The sequence below is a fragment of the Calidris pugnax genome, unplaced genomic scaffold (genome assembly GCF_001431845.1).
Source record: "Calidris pugnax isolate Ruff unplaced genomic scaffold, ASM143184v1 scaffold123, whole genome shotgun sequence".
NCBI lineage: Eukaryota > Metazoa > Chordata > Aves > Charadriiformes > Scolopacidae > Calidris > Calidris pugnax.
In genome coordinates, this window is record NW_015090876.1 from 1,367,201 (window position 1) to 1,392,876 (window position 25,676).

At 49.4% G+C, this 25,676-nt stretch overlaps 1 protein-coding gene across 1 annotated transcript; it reads right to left on the reverse strand.

The window, feature by feature from the left end:
- Positions 1-3,312: 3,312 nt before the first annotated feature.
- KIF19 (kinesin family member 19) lies at positions 3,313-24,553 on the reverse strand. The gene is made up of 18 exons (XM_014946193.1): positions 24,473-24,553; positions 21,541-21,621; positions 18,534-18,644; positions 17,541-17,628; positions 16,804-16,940; positions 15,549-15,674; positions 14,660-14,854; positions 13,399-13,551; positions 12,267-12,389; positions 11,471-11,612; positions 10,358-10,532; positions 9,148-9,337; positions 8,319-8,589; positions 8,031-8,152; positions 5,335-5,793; positions 4,693-4,846; positions 3,966-4,073; positions 3,313-3,392 (listed from the first exon to the last, which is right to left on the reverse strand). Exons 1-18 carry the CDS (start codon positions 24,551-24,553, stop codon positions 3,313-3,315), a joined length of 2,796 nt encoding a protein of 931 aa, XP_014801679.1.
- Between the last annotated feature and the right edge of the window lie 1,123 nt (positions 24,554-25,676).

The following is a 25,676-nucleotide window of genomic DNA, read 5'->3' on the forward strand; positions in this document are numbered from 1 at the left end:
GGGAGGCTCCGGCCCGCCCTGTCCCGCTCCCCGCCCGGCCCGGGGCCGACCCCGGTGCGGTCCGGTCTGGCGGGGTGGGCCCGAGGCCTGGAGGGGGTTTGGGGTGGGAGGACACTGCCCCGGGCACGGCAGCCCCCGGCTCCGTCCCACAGCCCGAGAGAGAGCGGTGGCGGCGAAGGCTGAGGAGATTAGTCTCCTCACAAAGCTCCGAAAGGGGGGCAGCGCCGCCCGCCCCTCCCCTGCCAGCAGCTACACCAGGAAAGTTTAGACTAAAACTCATTTTTAACTTATTTTGGAGGGTGCGTGGAGGGCGCAGGCCCCAGGGACAAGGAGCCAGCGTCCCCGCTCCTGAGGGGGACACGGCATCCTTCAGCCTGACTCACCGAGCTGCCAGAGACACTCCCCTTCAAGCTGTTTTGGGGAAGAAATCCCAGCCTTTTGGGTTTTAACCACTCCACAGCCTTTATTAGGAGCAAAGCATAAAGTAACTGGGTAGAGAAAGGGTAGAAAATGCTGCTGGAAAAGCCCAAAAGAGTTTAAACCCCCTTTCCTACTCATCACTTAAGAATGGAATCAAAAAGCCATTAGCCCAGCACTGCTAATGAGCACGGTCCCACACTGCACAGGAGATGATGGGCTGCAGCCTCAGCTCCAGCAATTAGGAAAGCTACAACTGATAATTTACAGTTTCCACCCCCAAGATCTCAAATCCCCAACTTCTACATTTATGAACAGACTTAAAAGCGCAGGTTTTACAAACAAGGAACAGGGCACATCGCGTGGCTCCGTACTCTTCATGGCCATCGTGGCAAACCATCAAACTCTGCCACACAACCTCCCTGTAGCCTCAGACCGCTGCGTTCCGCTCAAAATGCCCCTCTCTTGGCATGAAACAACTCCAAACACTGCAACTCCTCATGGTGATTCAGCCCAAAGATATTTAGCGGAGACGTATACACTTGGAAAACTCCCATTTTCTCTCACTTTTGGTCCTCCGGCGCTTGCAGGTCACGTGAGGTCTTGTAAATAGAGGCTTGGCTCAAGACCTGCTGGCACAGGTTTGCTTTACACACAGTGTGCTTATTTTATCTGTGTGTCCTTTTTTTATATCTTTGTTTATGTGAAAAAGGCGGCGTCGGGGGGAGGGAAGAAGTTTTCCTGACCTTCCTACTTCGCCATCGCACCTCTTGCTGCTGCTTTCTGCTTCATAAGGACAATTGGCCACCTGCTTATGCCAACTTACTCATGTTGCATCCCTGCTTCAGGGGTTTATAGGATTTTATGAACACAAACAATTTAAGCTTCCTCATCCCTGGATTGAGCTATCCTTCCCCATCTTCAGCCTGGAGAAGAGAAGGCTCCAGGGAGACCTTATAGCAGCTTACCAATATCTGAAGGGAGCTACAGGAGAGCTGGAGAGGGATTCTTTGTCAGGACAAGGGGTAATGGTTTTAAATTGGAAGAGGGGAGATTTAGATTAGATATTAGGAAGAAATTCTTTGGTGTGAGGGTGGTGAGAGCCTGGCCCAGGTTGGCCAGAGAAGCTGGGGCTGCCCCATCCCTGGAGGGGGTCAAGGCCAGGTTGGAGGGGGCTTGGAGCAACCTGGGCTGGTGGGAGGTGTCCCTGCCCAGGGCAGGGGGTTGGAACTAGATGATCTTTAAAGTCCCTTCCAACTCCAACCATTCTGTGATTCCATCTTGACAGGGAGCAAAGGAAGAGGGAGGGTGCCTGGTGTCACAGAGCAAGGCAGAAAGAGCAAGTTAGGAATTCTTTCAATTACTGCAGCTGTAAAAAAGGTTCTTCATCCATCTGAAAATTGCACAAACCTACCTGAGATCATCGTCTTCTGTATTTCAGCAGACCGAGGAGGGAGGCCACTCCTGTTCAGGGCACAGATTCACTGTTTATTCAGTGCAACGGCCAGAACCACTTTATTTGCAGCATATTTAAAAAGCGGGGGAAATACTTTCCTAAAAGCCCCCCGTGGAGAAGGCTGCTGGCTGGAGACATTTGTTCCAAAAAAGAAAAACAAAACGTTCCCGTGGTTTACCTCCAGGCTAGCTCTTATCGGGGTCTTCACCTATCACCAGTCCGCTTCCCCCGCCTCGGTGGGATCTGAAACACTCTGTAGATGGAAAAAGAGCTGGGAGTAATCTCCGGCTGCTCTCACGGCCGCACATCTGCTCACCCAAACAGCATTCCAGGCGTGTGTTACACCTCCCAGCTTCACAGCCCCACACAGGGACAGCAGGGGGAGAAAGGGGAAGCTGTTTCTCAGGCGTTTAACATTTGGTTTTAATAGTCAGGGAGCCTTTGGGATGCATGGGTGGCATCCACGCTTTGGCCCTGGGAAAAAAAAAAAACGGCAGCTTGGGCTCCATGCTGACATCTTCTGGGAGGCCAACACTGCTGGGAAAATGAGGTTTTCCTCTTCTCTTGGACTCTGTTAACACCCTGCTTGTCTTAAACTGAAGCTAACGGCTGCAGCGCACAGTACTGAGAGGAAAGACGTGCAGGAGGGATATGGGAAAAGTGATATATGATGTATAAGGTCCCTCTCCCCCTGTTTTTCAGCATCACAACACAAAAGCTAAAATCCACGTTAAAGGACGCTCCCCCTGCACTTGCTTCCCCGACTTCAAGTACTGTGTCCAGTTTTGGGCTCCCTAACTCCCCCTGCACTTGCTTGCCTGACTTTGAGTACTGTGTCCAGTTTTGGGCTCCCTACCACAAAAAAGACATTGAGGTGCTGGAGCGGGTCCAGAGAAGGGCAACAAAGATGGTGAGGGGTCTGGAGAATAAGTCTTATGAGGAGAGGCTGAGGGAGCTGGGGGTGTTCAGCCTGGAGAAGAGGAGGCTGAGGGGAGACCTTATTGCTCTCTACAACTCCCTGAAAGGAGGGTGTAGAGAGGTGGGGGTCGGTCTCTTCTCTCAAGTCACAGGCGACAGGACGAGAAGAAATGGCCTCAAGTTACTCCAGGGGAGGTTCAGGCTGGATATTAGGAAGAAATTTTTCACTGAAAGGGTTATCAGGCATTGGAATGGGCTGCCCAGGGAGGTGGTTGAGGCACCATCCCTGGAGGTGTTCAAAAGACGGGTTGATGTAGTGCTGGGAGGTATGGGTTAGTGATGGTGATGCTTCTTGTTTGTTGTGTGGGTGTCTATTTTTGTCAGTTAGGTTGACGGTTGGACAAGATGATCACTGAAGTCCCTTCCAACCTAGAAGATTCTGTGATTCCAGCAGTCTCACAATTGCAGTCCCTTGGGATTGCAGTCCTTGGGGCCGGAGAGTCCTGCTCCTCCAGTGACTTCTATTTAGGCTTTGGCTGGTTGCCCCGGCGGGTGACTGGCCGCTCCTGCTTTTGCCGACTGCTGGCACCATCTGCAGGCCCTGCAAGCGAGGGGAGATGAAGTGCTCGCTCAGGTTTCTCAGGCTTTGACTCGAGTCTCATCGCCAGTCAAAGCAGGGAAGAGAGGAGACAGGTTGGCAGGGGCTGTGGAGGGGAGAGCTTGGCAGAGGCAGGAGGATCTGCACGTCGCCGCCTTCAGAAAAATCCCAAGGCAACACTCTGAGTGGAAGCAACGTGTTGTCACCCAGCTAACTCAGATTACACTTGGTACTTCACATATGGGATTAGACTAGGATTATGGGCACCTCTGAAAAATGTTATTTTCTCTCCCTGAGAGGTTATTTTTGGCCAAGAGGGAGAAGGAGTGTAACTCATTCTGGAACATTGCCCATGTCATCTGTTGCAAAAAAAAAAAAAAAAAAAAAAAAAAGGAATAGAGAGGAAAAGAGGCTTAAGACTTGGCTGTAAGCCCCATATCCGTGTGACTGCTTTCCCAACTGGACCGTTTGTGTTGCATTTCCAGCTCTTTAGGTTCAGATTGCAACAGAGCAAGTGCTGAAGGATATAGCGGTGCCTCCTGAGCCAGCCAGCCTGAGAATATTTCACCTACTCACCCTTGACTTGCTTCTGCAGGACCTGTCCTTCGAGGTGACCAGCGTTGCTCGGCTGGGTGGTGCCTGCAGGAGCATGGTCTTTCGGCAGCACCTCTCCTGGAATCCCCTCTATCAAAGACAGGGTGTGCTTCGTTATAAAATCAGTTTTAAAAAAACATTTTCCCATGAATGAGCTTGTAACAGTTCCCCAAAATAAATTGCAGCATTATAAATCAAAAGTTAACCACTTTTAATTTAAAAAAATATGTAAGAAAAACTAATTAGCATTGGTAAACTGAGAATGGCAGAATGGGCAAAGATCCTGGATTTGTTTCAATAGGGTTTGGGTACCCAGTTCCCCTAAACTCATCCCGACCTTCTGTGTCTGCACAAGGTGAAGCAGCTGAAGCTGACAGACGGTCAGTGCAGCCAGTCATGTCTTGGCCTCCTTGCTGAGGCTTGCTTTGGGTGAGAAACTCTCTGAATCAGCACCTTGTTGCATGTGAACCCAACCGAACCCTAATCCTTCCCCATCGGTTAGAAAGGCACAGTTGAGGCATTGGTCTACAAAGGATATGTGTTCTTACCCATCCAAAGCTACTTAGATTATTTTTCTTTTTTAAAAATTAAGATCAAATTACTAATAGTTCGGATCATTAGCTTTTACTCTGGTTTATTTCTCACATGACAATCCATCTTTTCCAACAGAGCTGATGCAGGATGTCTCCAGCAGCTCTTTGGCCCCTACCTGAACGGTGGTCGACAGGAACTTTGATCTTTGGGGCAGTGGATATGCTGCTCGTGGCTTTTGACTGATGGAAGAGTCTGTCTTGGCACAGGTGGTTCTCACCAGCTTTGTCTGTACTGGGGCTTGAGGGAGTCCAGTGAGTAGCTTTTGAGGTCTGAAAGACACCAAGTTGAGTTAGCCTCCGTGGTGATGTCTCTCCCCTCTGATTGTTGCCGTGTGGTACCAAAAATATTCACAGAATCACAGAATTATGTGGGGTTGGAAGGGACCTCTGGAGAACATTTAGTCCAACCCCCTGCCAGAGCAGGGTCACCCAGAGCAGGTTGCACTGGAACTTGTCTGGGCGGGTTTTCAATTGTTGCCATGTGGTACCAAAAATATTCAAAGAATCACAGAATGATATGGGGTTGTTGTCTGGGCGGGTTTTGAATGTCTCTAGAGATGGAGACTCCACCAATTCCCTTCACACCTGACTTTAGGCAGGTGGTCAAGGGCATTATAGAAGAATAAAGATATTTAACTTATTTCCTCGTGCAGTTTGTACTATGTTTCTCTTATCATATTTAAAAATCACTCTTGCTCCGCTTGATCTATGTCTTCTGCTCAACCCATCCCCAATAGAAAGAAGCACAAAGGACCTACCCTGTGGAAGTTTGGTTCAAGAGAGCGAGATCTTTTCTTCCTGGCTGTCCTCTCAGCAGGCATCTCCTGGTCCCTCCTGTTCTTCAGCATTCCCCTGGCTGGGGAGCACAGCTGGCTGCCAGCTGCGGGATCCGACAGCAAACTCCCCCTACTCGCACTGTCTCTTCTCTGACAGTCTGGGGTGGAACTGGCCTCCAGATACTTCAGCTCAAGCGTATCCTCCTCAGAGGAGTGGGCTGAGGAGACATCACTCCCAAGGTCCCTCTGTTGGACTCTGGAACGGCGACTGGCCGCAATGAGGGAGATGCTTTTGGTGTTGGCAGCGATTTCCTTCAAGGTCTCCAGGCTCATTGGAAGAGCAGCAATGTCTGCAGGTGACTTCTTCCCACACAAGTCCAGAGAGGTGGGGGAACGCAGCTTGGGAGTCATCTTTCCTGCAGCAACACCTGGAGGTTTCTGCTAAAAATCAAAGCAATTGCAGCGTAATTTGCTTCCCGTTCAAGGCTTTTATTCTTTTCACCTTCAAAGCGCTTTCAAACATTTGGGAGACATTAAATTTCACCTGAAATATTGTTACAACAGCTTCTATGTATGGAGAAACAAAGGCAAAGCTTTTTAATTATGTATTTCCTGTACAGAGCCACGGCTACAAAATGAGTCAGCCCACAAGCAAGAGGCTGATGAGCTCCTACCTCTCCCTCCTGTTCCAGGGTGCTGGGTGGAATCCATCTCACTGGTTTTGCCAAATCAGGGCCGAGGAGATCAATTAATGGCATAAAAGGAGGTGATCATCCTGGACAACACAGGCACCCTCACACCAGACCATGCGTTGTATGGTGCATCCCTATTTACAACGTCCATCACTCTGCTGGACAACTAGACACTACGTGGTTCATGGAGAGGGAGACCCCAAATTGGAGATGGCAGCTAAGCCTTGGCCTCTTAAATGAATCTCAGGCCTTAAACCCAAGGCCAGCAATCTAGGAGTGATTCTGTTGCCTGCCAAGGTTTACCTTCCTCACATGCAGTAGATTCAACTGCCATCCACGACAAACGTGCCTTGAATTCAGTCCCTGCCACACTGACCTGCTGAACTGGGCTTTTTGGTGAAGCAGAGAAAGCTGGGCTGAGGTGGGTATCCAGGGACCCCTCCGTCCTACAGGGTGCGGTTTTAGATGATCTGCAACTGTCACTGTGAAAAGAATATGCTGAAAGGTTAATAAACGAAAACACAGACCCTTTATCAAGAGGGAGAGATGAAACACGTCCAGATGAGAGCTCTCGAGACATGGGGAAAGCCAGGAGCCTGGTAAATGTGGTAATAAAGAACACAGCAAGGAAGGATTTCACAATTCATGAAGGAGAGAGATTTTGTCTCCTGATCCTCGCAAACTTTGCTACTTTATTTGATTAAATGCTTGCCAGTCAGCAGAAGCAAAACCAGACATCTCCCGTAGCACTCTCTGCAGAGAAGGTTCCTGCTAAAACACAGAGCTACTTTGCCAGAGTTTTCCCGTAATTACAGATTCCAGTTTCTGAAGGTTCTTCCAGTTTGATATCGCCCAACTTTGGGGACATAGCTGGGAGCTGGAAGGTCCCCATGCCCTAGAGAAAAAGTCTAATAATGAGAAGGATTCACATTACCTGTCTGACTCAAGGGTGATGGAGGGAATGTCAAACTTCACCCCCCAGGGAAGATCCTTCATGTTCCCAGGTGGACCTTTTCTGACCTCATCTTTATTAGGATCCAGATGCTGACTCACATCCAGAGAAGGGCTGTTGTGGGGCTGCAGGAAGAGGGAAGAATGAGATCTTCAGCAGATTTTTCTCACTGTAAAGCCCCTCCTCTAGCCCTGGCCCCCAGCCTGTGGTCACAAAGACGCTCTTGATACCTCATGTGCTTTTCCATAGCTCCAGCCACCTGCTAATTGCTCCTCTCCTGTGGAAGGGCACCCAAAGTAGTTTAATTTCTCATATAACAACATGACTAGCAGTAAGTTTATTATTCAAAGTGAAACCCAACTCCTTGTCCTGTTCATTCTAGGCAATCATAATAAACAGGAGACGCTGCTGGTTGGACTCCCTGCTGAAGACTGTGGCAATTTCTTGGCAGCCCCTTAAGTGTCTCAAAACACACACAAGTTTTCCAAAGACAAAAAGGCCAGCAGCAACTTTCCCTCCTTGCACGAAAGGCCTGAGGACCTCGATAACAACTGTGCCATGAGCAAGCAGAGGCCTCCAGAGGGGATGGTCTCCTTCAGCAGTGCCTCGTAGAGTTGCGTGTTTGGCCATCTCACCTTTGCTTTTCTGCTTGCCACCAAGTCACATTCGTCTCTCTCAAATCTAATGCAACAGGCTCATAGAGTTGCGTTTGGCCATCTCACCTTTGCTTTTCTGCTTTCCACCAAGCCACAGTTGTCTCTCTCAAATCTAATGCATCAGCAACTGGGAGGATGAACGTGCTGGCTCATGCACAGCCCTGCCTGGGTCCTTTTCTGTCACTAAAAGCCTTATTAATTCTCTGAGTCAAAGGAGGGAAAGAGATCGGAGCTTCAGAGACATAAAACAAAGCTTTGTGCAGCTCCTGATGGGCACCAGGGCCTGGCCAGGCTTTGGGTGGGTGTGAATCTACAGCCGTGACACAAGACGATGGGACAAATGTGGATTCTCCAGCACAAGGGTCTGCTCTGCCTCACCCTGAGCATGATGGACATCACCGAGTGCAGCAGGAGCAGGCGGTTCAGCGTCCCCTCCTCCAGCTCCGAGAGGTGCAGGTGGTGTAACCTCACCAGTGTCTCTGGGACAGGAATGTTCTGGGCTGGAGCAGAGATGGGAAGGAAAAGTTAAAAGGTCATTCCTGGAGAAACAGCTGAGAACTGTGAAGTCATGACATCCAAGACAAGCGTTTCTGGGTGGACTGTTCTCCACTTTGGCATCAGAAAACAAGGCTCAGAGATAGTGACGGAGCAAAGCCGCTGCTTTACCTTTTATCAGCATCTGCTGCTGATGAATAATTTCTTCACAGAGCAGCGTGTGCTGCTGCAGTTGCTGGATCACAAAATCCTTCTGGCACAAGAGATTCTCCTTGTACTGTGTATTTGCCTGCAGCTCCGTGTTGCCAAGCTCAAGCTCGTGGGCTCTGCAGAGGAGCCTCAGCACCTCCTGCTGATCCTCGCTGGTGATTTGTCTGGGGAAAAACTCCTCCATCTGGGAAGCTTTTTCCTTGGCATTTGCTAAGTGCTGCTCCAGCTCTGTCTGAAAGAGATAGACAGGGGGTTGTCAAGGCAGTTTGGCTCCTTGGGATAACAAAGCAGAGCAAATCTCTGCTGTGTCCTTCACGCTGAGATTAAAGTAATAGCTACAGAAAGTATTTTGCTAATTGTACTAGCAGCCACCGTGGTTCAGTCATGGCAGATACATCCAGACACACAGTCCTTGCCTAGAGGAGCTCACAAACACTAATGTTAGCTGTCAAAAAAATAATCACCAAAAGTGATTACCAAAACATTGAACAACCAGTGAGTGACAAACCCTAAAAGTGTCCCTGAAAGGGAAAATGGGTTTGTGATTTTCCCTCGTCCTAAAAAACCACAGGGACAGAGGCAGGATGCAAAGGGCAGTGCTCCCACACTGCTTCCTTCTGCAGCCCAGAGTATTTAGGAGTCCACCTGCAATCCAGGTGCCACGCTGCTTTCGTGGTGCTGGCCCAAGAGCAGGAGAACCTCTCTGAGTTACACTGCTGCCATCCTGCCCCCAGGCACCCTCCGGGCCGAGGTCAGAGTTGTGACCATAAGGCCACCTTCACCTCCTCACCTTCAGGGCCGCCGTCCTGCGTTGCTCTGCCAGCAGCAGGTTGATCTCTTCTCTTGCTGCCGTCACTTCGTGAGGTTCAGGTGACTCCATGGTGTCCACATCCCTGTCTTCCTCCTCTGTATTTCCACCTTTCTCCTCTGTTGCTGGCTTGTCGTCCTTGTGTGCACCCTGAGCCTTCTCTCGTTCCCAGCTGCCAGCAGAAAAAGAAAGGAACTTCTAGAGTTATGTCACCACGTCCTAATGATGCACGCAGAGTCCTTCATTGTATCTGTCCAACTTCCTGCATGCCAGCAGCAGAACTGATTGGTCCAGGCTGCTTTGGAGCTGGGCAAGCCATGCAGAAGAGCACAATTAGCTTCCTCCTGTAAGACAGGCCTCCTACGTGATCTTTCCATGGAAAGAACAGTGCTTGTCCCCCACCTCAACACAAATTGTTGTCTATTCACAGGTACTTGTTGAACATCTTTAATGTTCTGAAGGCTATTTTAACTACAAATGACCCAAAGTCAAAGGGACTATAAATTTTACAGCAGCATTAGGTGGGTGACTAGTGATAATGAGAGGGAACTGACACCTACTTACAGTTTATCCAGAAGAAAGGGATGCTGCTGCTTTCTCTGACCTGGAGTCATGCCCAGATGCAGTGCATCTGGGTGGAAAACACTTCACAAACACAGGGTGACCGGACCACGGAAGGACCAACAATCCCAAACTCCACTATCATCCAGTTTTCCCCATTAAAACACAAGCCCAGAATAAGGTCCAAAGAGAGGTGAGGTACCTACTGTTTATCCCCTTAGTCTCGTGTTTGAACCTGATGCCAGAGGTAGCTGGTTGCTTTATGGAGCTACATGAGAAGATTGCATGTTGGTGCAGCACCATGTGCCGGCTGCAGCCTCGGTACAGGCAGCTGGAGGGATTAGGGATGTATTTCTCGATAGCAGAAATCACCCGTTGCAAATATAGCACCTTAATCTAAGGCTCAGAGTTGCACGGACTTAATCGACCTTAAATCCCTGGGCACCTTTTGCAGACCACCAACCCTCCCAAGTCTTTTTTTCTCGTCACTTAGGTAAATCTCAAACCTACACTTGATCTCATGCATTTGTTATTTTTGTTGGGGGTGGGGGGACCATCGGATGTTGGCATTTCTTGTGGTGAGTTTGGAGGTCCGTGTGTAAATCGTGCTGAAAGCCCAGGAGGTACTCACTCTGCAATGGTTAGGAGGTGCCTGCAGGTATCGACGTGCAGCTCAATGTTGGTGTTCTCCAGCTCCATCAGGCTGCGACGCATCTCCATTTGCTCCCTGAAAGCCTTCATCAGCTGTGCCCTCAAGGTGTTCATCACCTGAGGACTGTGCACCTCTGAGCCTTGGTGCTTCTCTGCTGCAGGAGAAGACATTTCTGACCTGACCTTAAGCCAGGTAAACTTCTGCCAAGTCCCCACAAAACTACTTTTGGGCCCAAGCCCCTCCTTTGTTTATAGGACTGCTTCGTTCTGCAGTGTCTTGAGGTTAATCATGTGCTTAAGAAATCCGATATATATTTATGACTATATTATTAGCAATAAATAGGTCTCATTGCTACTCTTTTGTGAGCATGAAGGGGATACTGCATTGCAGGGACACCTCTTCCCCCTTTCCACTTGCCAAAAACAAAAAGGTATCGGTTTTCTGTGCTTGTTACCTAGAAATGACCTTGGGTATTGGTAGCACAGACCTATTATACTCATGTCTTGTCTGTCAGAGAACTTGACTATTTTTGTTTCATTCCTTGCCAGATTCACTGACAAAAGGAACAATCCCCAGGGCAGAACAATCAATGCTTTAAAAGCTTCGCCCTGCCCCCCTCCCTACTTTTTTTTTTAATTTATTTTTGATTAAGTGCAACGAACCATACAACAGAATTCTGTTTCCTGATGCAGCCTCGGAGCCTGCAGTGACCCAGGCTACAAACTTGGTCACCTCTCTGGAAGAGTCAGGACTTCCCCCAGCAAATGCCACCACTTGATGTCAAAGCTCTTCTCCAGGGCAGTTTCGTGAAATTTAACACATTTTGACCTTGGGGAAGATGCTGAGGGGGTTGAATGTGTTGTCCAGCATCGTGCAGCACATCAGAGACAGGCTTACACAGAACAACTTCATTTCCCCTACCTATCAGGCTGTGTTCTCCACTCTGCTTCTCTGCAGGCATTGTTGAACCAGCTTCCCCCAGCTATGTCTGCATGGAGGCCCACCAAGAGCTACCACAACTCATCCACATGGCTCCTCTCCCAGCTCCCTTCCCTCCAGATACCCCAGAATGTTTCTAGCTCGTGGCTCTACCTTGCAGATCCCTGAGGTCAGCACTGGCTGTACTTTTCTCTTTCTCCTGGTTTTTCACCCTCTCCTTCAGACGCTCGATCTCCCTGCGGAGGTCCGCGATGATGCTGGTGTATTGGTCAACGTTCCTCAGGTTACATTTCACCTGGTTGAACCAGAACACACGAGTATTTGTCCCACAGTCTGTTATTGGTACAACAGCTGTAAACAAAGCTACAGTTTTGGTTGGAGGGGCCCCAAATCCTGCCTTGAGGAAGAGTTTTCCTTCTTGAGTGGGGAGACTGTAGATTTGTGGTTTTCCCTAATTCCGGGAAATTCCCAAAAGGCAACAGAGAAAAGCCAGGGACCTTGTGTCCACAGGGAAAACACAGAGATCCACAAAGTGAAAACCCTTTTGTAGATCATTGTTCATCTTCCTTCACCCCACAAACATCTCCATTTTATTCCTCCTTTCTGCAGCCCTTCGGTTTCTCTTCCAGGCCCAGCATCCCCACTGGGACATTCCCCATACATTGTCCTCCCAATAGCCATCTTCCACCCATCACTCCTTATGTTCTGCACCCAGGTCCATGCCTGGCACATCCTCCTCTGCCTTTCCATCATTCTGCTCCTTGTTTTGATCCTCATACTCCTCATCCATGACCCACACCATTTGCTTTCTGCTGTTCCCTTCGTCTGCATTTCTTCCCTTCTATCACTCACTCTGAGTTTCTACACCATCCTGATGTTTGTTCTCCTTTCATCCACTACATTTTAATCTCTAACCCCCACCTCCCTTGTGAGTTGTTTGCCCTTTTACCTGTGTCTTGATGTTTTTTGCTCGGTAGGCATAGATCAAGGTCATTCGAGATTCTTCAAAGGAGGTGCTGGCTGGGCTGATATGTGCAATCATAACAGTCCTGCTGTTGCCACCTAACGAGTCCTAGAGGGATGCAACGTGGATGTGGTTAGTATGGACACCATAGGGGCTGGCTGCTCAGTGGATGTGGTTAGTATGGACACCATAGGGGCTGGCTGCTCAGTGGATGTGGTTAGTATGGACACCATAGGGGCTGGCTGCTCGGTGGTACCCACCAGGGCTGGTTACCCCTGCAGTTCATTGAGATTCCGGTGGAGAATCCCAATTAGGAGCCAAGGAAGTGCCGGTAAAAGACCATTCATTAGGCCCTTTCTCCATCAACAGCAAAATCAATAAGTAATTAAACTTCCTACGAAAGAAGAATTTTTTGCAAGGAAATCGCAATTTTCACAGATACGCTGGCAGCTTCTCAAACAGAAACCTGCCTTTTTCTCCAGCCCTTCTCCACCCCCAGCATCCTCTAGAAAACACATCTGTCAGGCTCCGGTAGCTGAGCACCAAGGCTTGAGGTGAGGCTCATAAATGACGTTGTAAAGGATCCATAAAATAACCCGTGAAGCAAAGAGCCTGTCTGCAACCTTCCCGATTTCCTACGACAGCACGCAGTCACTCTCAGACTCTCTTTCTCCAGCCTCAACATCATCTAAATTTATTGGCCAATTTCAGGCAAATTTTATAGAAGGGATGAAACATTCAAAGGCAGTAAGTTCATTAAAATAGAAAAAAAACCCCACACTTATCACGTGGGAGCTTAGAGACACACAACCCGAATCGATAGGATTTCTTTAACCCTTGGATGGACTAGAAGATCTTAGAGGTCCCTTCCAACCTAGCCAATTCTATGTTTCTGTAGGACATCCTTCCTTAGCAGAGCAGATGACAAAACAAGAAGTTTATAGAAGAGTCAGCAGCGAGTCAAGCCCTGATTGTATCATAATACCCACGCAAGATCCTGGAGGAGCGCTCTGAGCTGGATAAAGACAATGCATGGACACACTCAAGGATGAGCCCTGGGAGTCTGATTTGAGGGGTGATTCCAGCCCAGCTCCTCGGTGACCCGTGGTGACAGTACCTTCAGCAGGCGTGTGAGTTTGCTGTCCCGAAAATTAACAAACTGGGCCCGGCTCCCCCCCTTCTCGCTCAAGGCGTTGATGCAGTTGCCCAGAGCCAGCAGCGAGCGGTTGATGTGGGCTCCTTCCTTCATCCTCTTGCCCCGGTTCTGCGTCTGTCGGGAGGGAGGACAGACAGACAGACAGACAGAGCACAGGCTTCAGAACGCTGGGTCTGTCTGTGCCTGGGGAAGCAGGATGTGCAGCATCACTGGGGTGAAGGCAATGCCTCCTCCTGCAAAATCAACCTGAAATTGCAGGGTTAAACTCCACTCTGAGGCACAGGGGTGCTGGTCAGAGCACATTTCTTGGAAAAGATGACCCAGCTGTGACGTCTTGGTTCTTAAAAGATAGCTATTAATTATCTTCTAAAGATGATTTCAGAAATTAAGATGCATAACTGCAGAATTCCTGGTCTCAGCAGAAATACTGGGTATGTGAATCTCTCTCCCTCAAATCACCTCCCTGAGTTACAGCATTTCCTCCTTCCCACAGGAACCAGCTGCCTTATTTTCCACCCACCAGCATCCCTCCCTTCCACTGGTACCAGCTTTCTCTCTGACAGCCCAGCTGGTCCCTGCCCAATGGACCTCAGCTTCTCTGCAGACGTGAGATTCACTGCTCCTTTTTCAGACCTGAGAAAAGGCTGCACCCAAAAGCTGGTTCACATTTTTCCAGCGATACCAGCTGGTCTAATAGAAAATATTACCAATACTGACAAACTTTGCCTATTTTTAGGCTGTCCCAGGTACAAACTACTGCTCTGAAGTGACAGAGAAACACACACAGTGCTGGTTTCTGGATGAGGAGGGCCGTGCAGACCCTGCACAGCAGGCCAGGGAATCCAGCTTGGTCTCACCAAAAGCTGCTGAGATCCAGCCATACCTGGGCTGCTCTCTCTGACCCCGCCAAGTCGACCATGAAGAGCTTTCCAACCCTCATTTCCTCGCCCGTTGCCTTCCTGCGGCTTTTCTGCGTCACTGTCACCTGCAGCACGGCGTGCGAGCGGGAGGAGGTCCTGTTGGCAGCAGTGGGCTCCTGCGTGCGCTGCTTGTTTCCTTTTGTCAACAGCTGCATGATCTACATGACATGGAAAAGCACACAGAGATGTCCTCTGGTGTGGGGACAGGCTGAGAGAGTTGGGGGTGGGGCCGTGCAGACCCTGCACAGCAGGCCAGGGAATCCAGCTTGGTCTCACCAAAAGCTGCTGAGATCCAGCCATACCTGGGCTGCTCTCTCAGACCCCGCCAAGTCGACCATGAAGAGCTTTCCAACCCTCATTTCCTCGCCCGTTGCCTTCCTGCGGCTTTTCTGCGTCACTGTCACCTGCAGCACGGCGTGCGAGCGGGAGGAGGTCCTGTTGGCAGCAGTGGGCTCCTGCGTGCGCTGCTTGTTTCCTTTTGTCAACAGCTGCATGATCTACATGACATGGAAAAGCACACAGAGATGTCCTCTGGTGTGGGGACAGGCTGAGAGAGTTGGGGGTGTTCAACCTGGAGAAGAAAAGGCTCCAGGGAGACCATAGAGCACCTTCTAGTCCCTAGATGGGCTCCAGGAAAGCTGGGGAGCAACTCTTCATCAGGGAGGGGAGCCACAGGATGAGGGGGAACAGTTTTAAACTGAAAGAGGGGAGATTTAGATTAGATACCAGAAAGAAATTCTTTGCTGTGAGGGTGGTGGGACACTGGTCCAGGTTGCCCCAAGAAGCTGTGGCTGCCCCATCCCTGGAGGGGTTCAAGGCCAGGTTGGAGGGGGCTTGGAGCAACCTGGTCTGCTGGGAGGTGTCCCTGCCCAAGGAACGGGGTTGAAACTCAGTCTTTAAGGTCCCTTCCAACCCAACCCATTCTATGATTCTATGAAAGCAGCATGCAGCAGGGGAGCAGAGCTGGCAGGAGTTGAGCTGGGGATTTCAGCCACTCACACAGCCTCGTGGTCAGCTCTTTCCATACAATTCATCACATTAATCCAGTCCCACCGAGGTCCTGCTACACAAGGTCCTTGCTACCGAGTAAGGCACAGGCAATGGGAAAGTGTCCAGAAATTTTAAAGCACTGTTGCATGTGAGCAGAGCCCCCCTCCCTTTCTCCTCACCATGGACTGTAGCCCCAGGTACCTCCTGAGCATTTGTGGTAGAGACTTCTGTAATTCCTGCTATCTGGATGCTGCCTCTGGAGTCCTCTCTCAGGTCTAAGAAGCCCGAGGATGGGTTCAGGAGGTCACGGATCACTTCGTTATAGATCTGAGGGTAAGAAACGAGCGGTTGGTGATGCGAGCGGGAGGAGGTCCTGTTGGCAGCAGTGGGCTCCTGCGTGCGCTGCTTGTTTCCTTTTGTCAACAGCTGCATGATCTACATGACATGGAAAAGCACACAGAGATGTCCTCTGGTGTGGGGACAGGCTGAGAGAGTTGGGGGTGTTCAACCTGGAGAAGAAAAGGCTCCAGGGAGACCATAGAGCACCTTCTAGTCCCTAGATGGGCTCCAGGAAAGCTGGGGAGCAACTCTTCATCAGGGAGGGGAGCCACAGGATGAGGGGGAACAGTTTTAAACTGAAAGAGGGGAGATTTAGATTAGATACCAGAAAGAAATTCTTTGCTGTGAGGGTGGTGGGACACTGGTCCAGGTTGCCCCAAGAAGCTGTGGCTGCCCCATCCCTGGAGGGGTTCAAGGCCAGGTTGGAGGGGGCTTGGAGCAACCTGGTCTGCTGGGAGGTGTCCCTGCCCAAGGAACGGGGTTGAAACTCAGTCTTTAAGGTCCCTTCCAACCCAACCCATTCTATGATTCTATGAAAGCAGCATGCAGCAGGGGAGCAGAGCTGGCAGGAGTTGAGCTGGGGATTTCAGCCACTCACACAGCCTCGTGGTCAGCTCTTTCCATACAATTCATCCCATTAATCCAGTTCCACCGAGGTCCTGCTACACAAGGTCCTTGCTACCGAGTAAGGCACAGGCAATGGGAAAGTGTCCAGAAATTTTGAAGCACTGTTGCACGTGAGCAGAGCCCCCCTCCCTTTCTCCTCACCATGGACTGTAGCCCCAGGTACCTCCTGAGCATTTGTAGTAGAGACTTCTGTAATTCCTGCTATCTGGATGCTGCCTCTGGAGTCCTCTCTCAGCTCTAAGAAGCCCGAGGATGGGTTCAGGAGGTCACGGATCACTTCGTTATAGATCTGAGGGTAAGAAACGAGCGGTTGGTGAGAGACTAGCATTGGGTCCCTAGTTCTGCAAAGAAGGTTGAGTTGGTCCTGCATTTCTTTGGGGTGGAAGGGAAGGTTTGAGCTGTACCACCCAAGGGGAGCACTGTGTGGTGGTCAGACTTGGACACCCCACTTCCCACAGAGCCTGGATCTGAGGCAGCTCGGACACTTCACCTCCAGGTAGGACATGGAGACCGTGTAATCCATCTCCTCAGAGGTAGCTTCAAGGGCCTTGAAGAGGTCCTCAAGAGAGCGGATATAAATCCCCGGTTCACAGTCTGTCCCCAGCATCGTGTAGGTTTTTCCTGTGCCTGTTAAAAACACAAAGAAGAATGAAGATCAACTTCCATGCAAACAAGTTTCCACAACAAGTAAAGCCCAGTTTCCTTCTGATTTCTGTCCTTTGGCCCAAAACTTCCTCCAGTTACTCCCATTTCTCACCCCACAATGATGCTGCCGCAGGAAAGACTTGGCACGTGCCATCCAAAATGGGTGTTCAGAGCTAGGGTAGACGTATATTTTCATACCATCTGTAGTCCATAGGTGCTTTCTACAGCTGTATCTATTCTCCTGAGACCAGCCTCCAACATCGTACAGGTGCCCTCATCACCTCCTCCTTAACAATTCTCCCAGAATGCCTCCAGCATTGTACAGGTGCCCTCATCACCTCCTCCTTAACAGGGAGATTTGTCTCCACTGAATTCCACCCCAATTAAGTGACTCCTCAAACAGGGCAGCTTTGCTGGTACTTTAGCATTAAAGGAAGATCCACACTTCCTGATGAGAATGGTATTTTAATGCTTAAGCCTTTTCCTCAACAGTGAGCAGTTAATTATCATTATAGTTCATTTCTGGTTTGTGGAGATGTATTTTCTTCACCCGGAGCTGTACAGCTACGGGGACTACTTTACCTGTTGGACCATATGCAAAAATGGTTGCATTGTAGCCAGAAATGACTCCTCCTATCAGGCTCTTGGTGGTGGACACATACACTTCCTCCTAATTTAGTCAAAAAAGCATAGAGTTATGGTCAGGCATAACAGCTGTCCAAACAATCTATACCCAATTGCATTCCCCATGATTTTCTCACTATGTTTTACAAATTTCCTGGGCTTTGGAACTATTTGTGAACCATTTGAATTTTTGACACAGCATCAAAATGAGCAGAAAAGCACAGATGTGTATTGAATTTTCTAAAGGCAGGCAAGATGCAGGAGCTTACTAAAATAAATACACTTAAATTTGATTATTTTCTTGGACTCTGAACGTGGAATGCTTTGGTTTTTTTCTTTGTGTCTGCTGAATAAGGCAGTAAATTCTCTCCCTGACCTTATCCCTTACTGAGGAATGCCACTGGGCCTCCAGAGATGTCTTAGGCACCATAGGAGGGGGCTACACTGAAGTTTCATGTGAAAGAGAAAGCAGACAATGGGATTGCTTGTGGGAAGCAAGGCTGCAGCCACGTCGTGGTGACCACAAAATGCGGGTGCTGATGGAATCTCATCCTGCACCTTCCATCTGTCCACAAGACACGGCTCAGCGGGGGCACCAGAGCTCCTTCCCCAGCCTGTAGAAGAGGGAAGAAGTGTACGAGCAAGAGCCAAGCAACGTGACCATGATCTCATCCACTGGGGACCTCGGGAGACAAAGCTCTTCGTCCCCCCTCGGGTGTGTTGCAATCGGGGAGTCCTGGTGTGGGAGGGAGAGGCAGAGCGAATACAACGTGTGTCCCCTCAGCTTCCATGAGGAAAACCCTCACCTTCAGCAACGTCACCTTTTATCTAGGTGACACGCGGCCTCTGGGGTGTGCAGTCCTACTCACCTGCCAAAAACATCCATCTGAGCAGGGAAAACGGTTCTAACATTAAGCCTTTTTGGTTAAAAACAAAGGGAAAGGGTGTTACCTGGGTTGCTCTGTGATCAAAAACCATGTCAAACACAAATGCCCTTTCTCGGGATCTGCTCGCTCGCAGGATGTCATCGGGATCTTCGCTTGGGTCCCTCAGGACCACCCTCTGTTATGAGACAAAGTCAGAAGAACCACCGTTATTGTCTGGGTTTCGGGATTTCTTACAGCATCTCTGGGCCAAAGGGACGTTGTGCTACAGCTCTGTGTGGATAACACCCTCATGTGCACAACGGGGAGGTCGACCAGCTTTGTTTTGCAACCGATGTCGCAACTTCTGCCCTTTGGAGAACCAGCAGCTGCTGCAAAAATGCTTTGAAGGTCCGTTGTGCAGCCAAACAGTCACTGTGTTGGGCAATCACAGTGGCTGCAGGGACAGGACACCCCACCGACCGCCACGCAAGCAGGAGGGGGACACCACCTCTTACCCTCAAGTTTCAGCCAAGATTCAGACCAAGGAGCTGTGAAGGAGCTGTGAAAGCTGTTCAGTTCCTCAGGAGCAAAAGCTCCCAAAGTCATCTTTCCAAAGCCTTCCCTGCAGAAGGACTGATAGAAATATCTGCATTGCTCCAGGACAAAAACTTAATTCCATTTCTGGCTTTTATTAAGGAAAAAAGAAAGGTGGGAGAGGAGTTGCAGCAGGTTGCAGAACTGGTTCTGTTTCTTTTCAGTCCCTTAGGATCTATTTTAGTTCATAATTATCACAGTCTGTAATTAGTGTGGAGAATGGTGTTCTTTCTCCTGCGCTGAAACGGCTCAGGAGGAGATGCTCAAGCCTCGAGGGAAGGGACAGAGAACCCTGTGCCTCCTGCTGCAGAGCAGCTCTCGCTCTCTCTCAGGTAAACAGATCATTAGATAAGCAATTAGAGGACAGATCAACCACCACTTGACCCAGAGAGTAACCACACTGGTGTGGGAGAGAGACAAGTGTCTTGGACAAGTGCCCACGGGCTTTCAGGAAATCTCAAGACTTTGGTTTTGCTTTTTCTTTTGCATTTCCTGCTACATCGCAAGTCTCTAACGAGCAGCTCTAGTTTTGATCTGCAAGTTTTCACTTGCCAGATTGACTTTTTTAAAAAAAAATGTTTAAATTCTATACTTTTCACTGGTCCAGCCCAGGTCTTAAAACCTTTGCTTTTTCTTTTGCATTTCCTGCTACATCGCAAGTCTCTAACGAGCAGCTCTAGTTTTGATCTGCAAGTTTTCACTTGCCAGAATGACTTTTTTAAAAGAATTTTTAAATTCTATAGTTTTCACTGGTCCAGCCCAGGTCTTAAAACCTGAAGCAACACCAGAGTAAACTCTGAAGGGAACTCCTGGTTTATCCTCGGTGGTGGCAGCGTTTCCCCGCTAAAGATGGGCTGACACATCATCATGTGCACATGTGAGTGCCACAGCCAAGAGCAGAGCTGGGAGAATGAGGTCACCTCCTTTCCTTGAGGAATTGGCTGGGTAAACACTTTCAGGCCCCTTTTACTGAGTCCTTGTTATGTCCAAATTTTGCTCGCAGCGCATCCACGCATCCAGAAGAGCCCTTCTCTCCCGACCTGGGGCTACCACCGTGTCTCACCAGCAGCATTCGAGATCTTCTGCTGTTGCACGGAAGCATTAAGACATAACAAGACACTAATAGAGTCAATTTTGAGCTAGGATTAATAAGCAGACAGAAGCACTTCTAAATGAGTTAGGCTGGGAGTAAAAATAGCAGGGAACACGGTGTAAATCAAAATACACCAAGAAATCTAAGTACTTCAACTGCCCAGTCAATTAATTTGCTTCCATAATCAGGGTTATTTGCATTATTAAAAGAAACTCATTCTCATAGATAGCAGTTACTCAGACTAATGTAATGCACATTTCCTTCCCAGATTTCCATTAGAGAAAATAGATCTCAGGGCAGATGATGCACGTCTGAATAAGCTGTAGAAAAACAAAACCGATATCCTTGTGAGGTTAATGGCTGCTTTAAAAAAAGAGAAGGGGGGGGAGAAAAAAAAAAAGGATTTTTCACCAATAAGGCGCTAAACAAAAATTGCATTTGTAAGATAATCCATAAAGAGGAAAGAGAGATTCATGCTCTTTTTGCTTTTGAGGGCTGTTATCGTTTGAGTATTGCGTGGAGACAAGATGTATTACAGAATTAGCGAGCATTCCGAGAGGGTTCAGAGAAAGATCAGCTGAAGCACGAGAGAAAATAATGGGATTTACACTGGAAAAGAAGGTAAAAAACAAGGGCGCAGTGAAAATATGTAAATAGATAGAGCAGTGTAGAAAAAGTAAGTTGGGACTTCCTGCAATCCCTGCCTCTTGCAAAGAGGAGCAAGAGGTGAAAGGTGCAGAACTGGAGAAGTGATGTTTGCAGGGGACAGAGTCATAGAATGATATGGGGTTGGAAGGGACCTCTGGAGATCATCCAGTCCAACCCCCTGCCAGAGCAGGTCCACCCAGAGCAGGTTGCACAGGAACGTGTCCAGGTGGGGTTTGAATGTCTCCAGAGAAGGAGACTCCACCACCTCTCTGAGCAGCCTCTTCCAGCGCTCTGCCACCCTCACAGGAAAGAGGTTCCTCCTCATGTTTAGACAGAATTATGTTCAAGTTTGTGCCCATTTCCTCTTGTCCTGTCACTGGGCACCACTGAGAAAAGATCGGCCCCATCCTCCTGACACCCACCCTTTAAGTATTTATAGCTGTTGATCAGATCCCCCCTCAGTCTTGTCTTCTCCAGACTAAAAAGCCCCAAGTCCCTCAGCCCTTCCTCACAAAGAGAGATATTCTAATGCCCTCATCATCTTTGTAGCCCTCTGCTGTCCCCTCTCCAGCAGTTCCCTGTCCTTCTTGAACTGGGGAGCCCAGACCTGGACACAGTGCTCCAGATGCAGCCTCACCAGGGAAGAGTTAGAGGGCCATCCTGCTGTGTCCCAAAAAGGTGGGATTTGAAAGAGTGTTTGTACAGGAACCAGAAGAGCCAGACCTCGCAGTGGCTTGGGTTGGTGGCTGGTGCTCACCTGGGCATCCACACTGTGAGCAACGAGAGCAGCTCCCTCCTCAGCTTCTGCCTGGTTGAGGGGACGGATGCGAAGGGCCACCTGTGGACACAGCACACACATGGGGGGTCCATGACTGCGGGGGCCACCTGGACCCACCTGTGAGAGGTGAGGCCGCATCATCACTGCATCACTTCCACTTCCTGCTGCATCCCTTCCACTGATCAACCTTAAAACCTTAAGCTTAGGGCCTTGAGAGTTTAAAAGAGTTTATAAAGTTTAAACCAGTTAATTCTCTCATGATTTGCATTTTTATCTTGACAAATTCTTCCTCTCTCTTCCCCGTCTCAGTCTCTAACACAGCGAGACTCAATTTGCACTTCTATCTTGACAAATTCTTCCTCCCTCTTCCCCCGTCTCAGTCTCTAACACAGCGAGACTCCAACTGATTGACAGAGAAGGTGGCAGAATGAACTCAGCCTTGTCATTGCTGCTGCCAGGAGGAACCTTGGGAGATCTGGGATTGTGGTCCCAACAGCCACGGAGCTGAGCACGCTCACGGACTCCCCCAGTGTTCCCAAAACACTGATTAAAGTCATCCATGACAAAGGAAGGGAATTGCATTTCAGTAAGTACCCATTTTGTTTAATCCCAGGTAACGATCATTACGAGCCTGTTCAACCAGATCAGAGGAAGTTGGCCCTGATCTGAGCAGGTCCCGCGGGGCTCCTCAGGAGCTGGAATTAATCGCAGGAGTGGAGCCATTATAAAGCAGCAATTAACTGCCAGAGCCTTGTGCCACAACTCAATCAGTCAGGAACACTGTACTCCATTTTCATAGAATGATTTGGGTTGGAAGGGAGCATTAAATCCATCTAGTCCAACCCCCAACCACGGGCAGGGACATCTTCAACCAGAGCAGGTTGCGATCATTACGAGCCTGTTCAACCAGATCAGAGGAAGTTGGCCCTGATCTGAGCAGGTCCCGCGGGGCTCCTCAGGAGCTGGAATTAATCGCAGGAGTGGAGCCATTATAAAGCAGCAATTAACTGCCAGAGCCTTGTGCCACAACTCAATCAGTCAGGAACACTGTACTCCATTTTCATAGAATGATTTGGGTTGGAAGGGAGCATTAAATCCATCTAGTCCAACCCCCAACCACGGGCAGGGACATCTTCAACCAGAGCAGGTTGCTCAAAGCCCCGTCCAACCTGACCAGGAATGTTTCCAGGGATGGAGCACCTGGGTCAGGCTCTTACCACCCTCACAGCAAAGAATTTCTTCCTGATATCTCATAAATCTCCCCTCTTGCAGTTTAAAACCCTTCACCCTCATCCTATGGCTCCCCTCCCTGATCCAGAGTCCCTCCCCAGCTTTCCTGGAGCCCCTTTAGGGACTGGAAGAGGCTCTAAGGTCTCCCCAGAGCCTTCTCCAGGCTGAATCACCCCAACTCTCTCAGCCCCCCTCCCAGCAGAGGGGCTCCAGCCCTCCCAGCATCTCCATGACCTCCTCTGGCCCCGCTCCAACAGCTCCATGTCCTTCTGCTGTTGGTGGCCCCAGAGCTGGAGGCAGCACTGGGGGGGTCTCCCCAGAGCAGAGGGGCAGAATCCCCTCTCTCTTCACCTCCAGAGAAGACCAGCAATTCAAAATCCCACCTAAAAGCTGCCCTTGACATCTCAGCTAGTAACAGAGATTGGAAAAATTCTATTTTCACCTTTCCATTGCTGTTTTCCCTTTCATAAACGACAGCAGCATCCCCTGAGCAGCTCCTGACAGGAGAGCTGGTGCTGATAGAACAGCATAATGACAGAAATGATGCCTCATCAGGAGGGTGTGCAATTATTGAAACAGACTTGTTCCGTGGCCCCACCAGTCACAAGCCACTAGTTACTATAGGAACCAGATTTATTTTCACAATAACAAGCTACATGTCAATTTAATGAGGGTTTCACAAACAGCTCCCAGTCTCGAGCACTGGAGTAGACCTTGCTGAGTAGTTCCAGCAACAGCAAAGGAAGATTTCTTCACCCCAAATATCTCCAAGCACAGGGAGGGCTCCCCAGCTTCAGAAAGCTTTTAATATTGACAAGAATGGAACAATTAACTCGGCTTCATCACCTCCCTGACCTCGTCTGAGCGACACCGTTACGAGCACCTCATTCCCATGGGCTGAACTCATCTCTGCAAAGCATTTGGAAGCGTTCTCTCAGACACCATAATCCCAAATCCTGCAGGAGGAGCAGGGGATGGAGCAAGTCTCTCTCTGGGCCAGCCCTGACCTCCGGAATAGTCCCGTTCATCCCTGCATTTGGTAGCCCTGGCCACCGAGGGTAAGAAAACAAACCCAAGGAAGCAGCACGCCAAGACAGGTCACACCAAGTACTAAGGATTTTTCTTGCATTAGAGAGGAATGCAAGGTATGCCAGATATTATTGACTTTATTTCAAGTGATTCCACTTCAAGCCGAGGTTTCTGTGTCTGCCTGGGTCGTGTTCCAGCACAGCATGAGGGCAGTGCTTGGGTTTAGGGGGGAGTCACGGGGCTGAAGGCTGAGGCTTGGGAAAGGATCACGTTTTCAAAGCACTGCTCTTGCTGGGATCACCACGGAGAGACACCGAGGTCCTGGAGCAGCAGTGAGGGCTCAGACAGGAACCACAATCCCAGCTCCTTATTATCAATCTCTCTCTCAAACAGATCCCAAAGAGATGGGCACGCTGAAGATCACTGTTTGAGGAGGACTAACCCTCACCACCAGCCTGGTCACCCAGCCTCACCTCCCCTGCTAGAGGTTTTTCTCCTCTGTAGGATACTTAGACCCAACTTTTGCTTTAAACAACACAGAGCTCTGCACAAAGAGCCCAAGAGCACCTGAGGAATACCAAAGGAAAAATGCTGGGGCTGGGTACAGCCCAGCTCCTCCATCCTGTGTCCTCCCCAAAGCCAGAGGACTCACCGTGAGCTGCTGCTCCTTCATGGCCAAACTGCCGGGTGATGCCAGCTCTGGGCTGGGTGGTTTGCCCAGAGAGGTGCACATGGTTGGAGACCTTCAGGAGGCTGCAGAGGCAGGAGACTGAAGGGTTCAGAGGCAGCAGCAGCAGCGCACCTTCCCTGGGGAAGGGAGAAGTGACACCTGCACTCCCCTGGCGGGGAGATGCCTGTGGGGACAGCAGGAGAGGCCCCAGAAGGAGTGTGCCACCAGGGAACACCGTGAAGGGGCTCAGGACAAGCAAAGTGACCAACATGCCAGCCCAAATTCGTTATTTACATGTAAATCCATCTGCACACCCTTGGTGAACAGCTCACCACCTTATTTTCTGCCCTTGAAGATGCCAGATTTCTCCTAGGACCAAACGTGCAGAACAACCAGGGCCCACAGCCCCACCAAAAGCTGGGCAAGAAGCACTCAAACCCCTCTGGTCTCATTCAAGAAATGCCAAGAGCTGTCGAGACCTTCAGGAAAGAGTTTACTACCTCCCTGAGCCAAGTGCAGGCTGTGGTGGGACTGTCACTCCACGCACAGGGGCATCACTCCTGCCCTCAGGAAGGCCATTCCCCGGCGGGTTTAGCATCAGTCCATTCGTTACAACGATCTACCCGGAAAAACACAACAAGATCACCTTCTGTCTTCAGTATTTATTGATAGTAAACAAGTCAAAGCTCATAAAAGTTACAGTAAGGCGTTATTAAAAAAATATTAGAGTTTAAGAATTAAAACTTGGTACAGCAAGCGAACAAAACTTGCTCTATGAAGTTTGCATTAAGGACTGTAGATGGTTAGAAGGTCACGAGAACGTTTCTTTATTACAAATTCAAAATAAAGACTGTGAAAGCAAAGACTAGCCCAGGATTATACGAATTGTGCCAGTTAATCTTGCTGTTTAAGACCAATAATTAAAAATACTTGGGACAACATGTTAACAAACACAATGAGATACTACCCTACTTAATACTTAAGGTGTTTCTCCCCCAAGCCACCATCCCATGGAGGTACAACTGCTGCAGGAAGCCTTTTTCCCCCTCCCATACATCTCTCTATACAATACCTACAAACCTGCTTCTGATTTGACCACCCATCAGGAGCCCTGAGGAGGCCACAGGCTGAGAACCAGCAGCAGAGGGCTTGAAGCTACAGACCACCATGGGTTCAATCCAACAAG